Source organism: Apodemus sylvaticus, chromosome 7 (genome assembly GCF_947179515.1).
Source record: "Apodemus sylvaticus chromosome 7, mApoSyl1.1, whole genome shotgun sequence".
NCBI classification, from domain to species: Eukaryota; Metazoa; Chordata; class Mammalia; order Rodentia; family Muridae; genus Apodemus; species Apodemus sylvaticus.
In genome coordinates, this window is record NC_067478.1 from 110,831,674 (window position 1) to 110,833,627 (window position 1,954).

General features: G+C 45.6%; 1 protein-coding gene across 1 annotated transcript; it reads left to right on the forward strand.

The window, feature by feature from the left end:
* The first annotated feature begins 267 nt into the window (after positions 1 to 267).
* LOC127689807 (TIMELESS-interacting protein-like) lies at positions 268 to 1,654 on the forward strand. The gene is given in 3 exon segments (XM_052189391.1): positions 268 to 446; positions 713 to 1,151; positions 1,154 to 1,654. Coding segments are annotated over 3 exon segments (1,119 nt in total).
* Positions 1,655 to 1,954: the final 300 nt, after the last annotated feature.

Consider the following 1,954-nt stretch of genomic DNA (forward strand, 5'->3'; position numbering starts at 1 on the left):
TAGCATTGTAAGCCGGAGGGAGAGAACTACATCAAACTGCCAACGACACCAGAACCTAGCGGAGAAGCAGATGACCTGGACAGAGTCTGGCTGTATCCTCAAATACCAGAAACAGACAAAAATGAGGTCTCGACCCTGCGATGAATTGTCTCTTCCTTGAACACTGTAAATGCATCGGCAGAAAGAAGAAACAAAATGGAAAACTCAGTCAACTCCAGATACAAAAATCCCAACACAGAAACAAAAATCATGTCACACCAAGATAACATGTCTCCTCCAAAACCTACAACTTCCATAGTAATGTTTCCTAATGGAATTACATGGAAGAAATTACAGACAAAGAATTGGGACCCTTGGCGCCGAATTTCCCAGCTTCTCTCGCGGAGCGAGGTTCTGAGTCTCCCGAGACGAGAAGCGTTGTTGGTGCGCGTGGCGGCACCGTTTGGGTGAGGTGTGCCAGCCACACCGTAGCTGTCCTCAGACACCCCAGAAGAGAGCATCAGATCCCTTTACAGATGATTGTGAGCCACCAGGTGTTGCTGGTCATTGAATTCAGGACGTCTGGAAGAGCAGTCGGTGCTCTTCCCTGCTGAGCCATCTCTCCAGCCCCCGGATATGCAGTTTCCTGTCTTTGCTTATCATTGCTTAACAAACCACGACCAACAGCAAGCGATCAACCCTGGCCTTTCTATACCGCCTGAAAAGTGCCCAGGATTCCGGACAGCACACAATTGCAGAAGCTATCTGCAGTGAGCAGAATCCCAGCCAGTCCCCCCACCGCCGTTAGAGGTCAGCACAAGAAGATCGAGCAAGAAGAAAATGGCTTGTTTGAAATTCCAGATTGTGAAGCATTACAGAGGATGAAACTTATCCTCCCTTGCCACCCCAACCCCCCCCCCCCCACCCCGGCCTCTCCAGAGAGAGATCCGGCAGAAGCGGAAGCTGATGAAGGATCAGGGGGCGGAATACGGGTGCCGCCAAAGAGAACAGTTAAGAGCAATCTACCTAAGCTAGATGCTGCAAGATCGACTTCAGAGAGGGGGCTTCCAGCCTTAAGGCGTGTGTTTGATAAGACAAAATTCAAGGGGAAAGGTCACGAGGCTGAAGACCTGAAAACGCTAATGAGACACGTGGAGCCCTGGGCTCATAGGCTACTCTATTCCCCAAACTGCAATTTGAAGATTTTATTGACAGAGTTGAAAACCTAGGAAATAAGAAGGCGGTTCAGACCTGTTTAAAACGAACTGGACTTGATCTGCCTATTGTACATGAAGATTTTGTTAATGATGAAGTTGAGGACACTAACAGCCTTGATGTAACTGCTACTGAATCTGATCCCTTTTTGACAAGTGCATCCAACAGCAGGAAGTTTGCTTCTGAATCAACTGGAAGCCTAACAGAAGAGCAGCAACAGAGAATTGAGGGGAATGAACAGCTGGTCTTGGAAAGAAGGCAGGTAATGCTACGACGGAGTAATAGCCAGTCCCTGGAAAGTGACGGGACAGTTGAAGAGACTAGAACTGGTGAGGATCAAGAAGAGTCAAATGGATTAAACAGAGACACCGCTGATGGCCCACATGATGTCCCTTCTGCCAGCACTCATGAAGAGGAACAGCTCAACGCAGAGGAAACACAGCTGGAAACACTAACTTAGACTAATCCAGAAATAAATCACCAACCCTCTACAACAGAATCCTGCAAGCTTGGGATTGTTTGTAGATCTTTCTACTTTGTACAAATCCTTAAGCCTTAAGTAAATTCCTACTTAAGATACAGTGACTATTTAAACTGTTTCCTACGTATTTTAGTAAGTCTATTTATTTTTGGTGTTCTGTATAAGTCTGACTTTATAAGCTGTTATGTAGTTTGCATTGAATTGTTTCTCACTAAATTAGGTGATGATTTAAAATGCAAATATGCACTGACTATTAGGTCAGTTTTTATAAAGAAATAA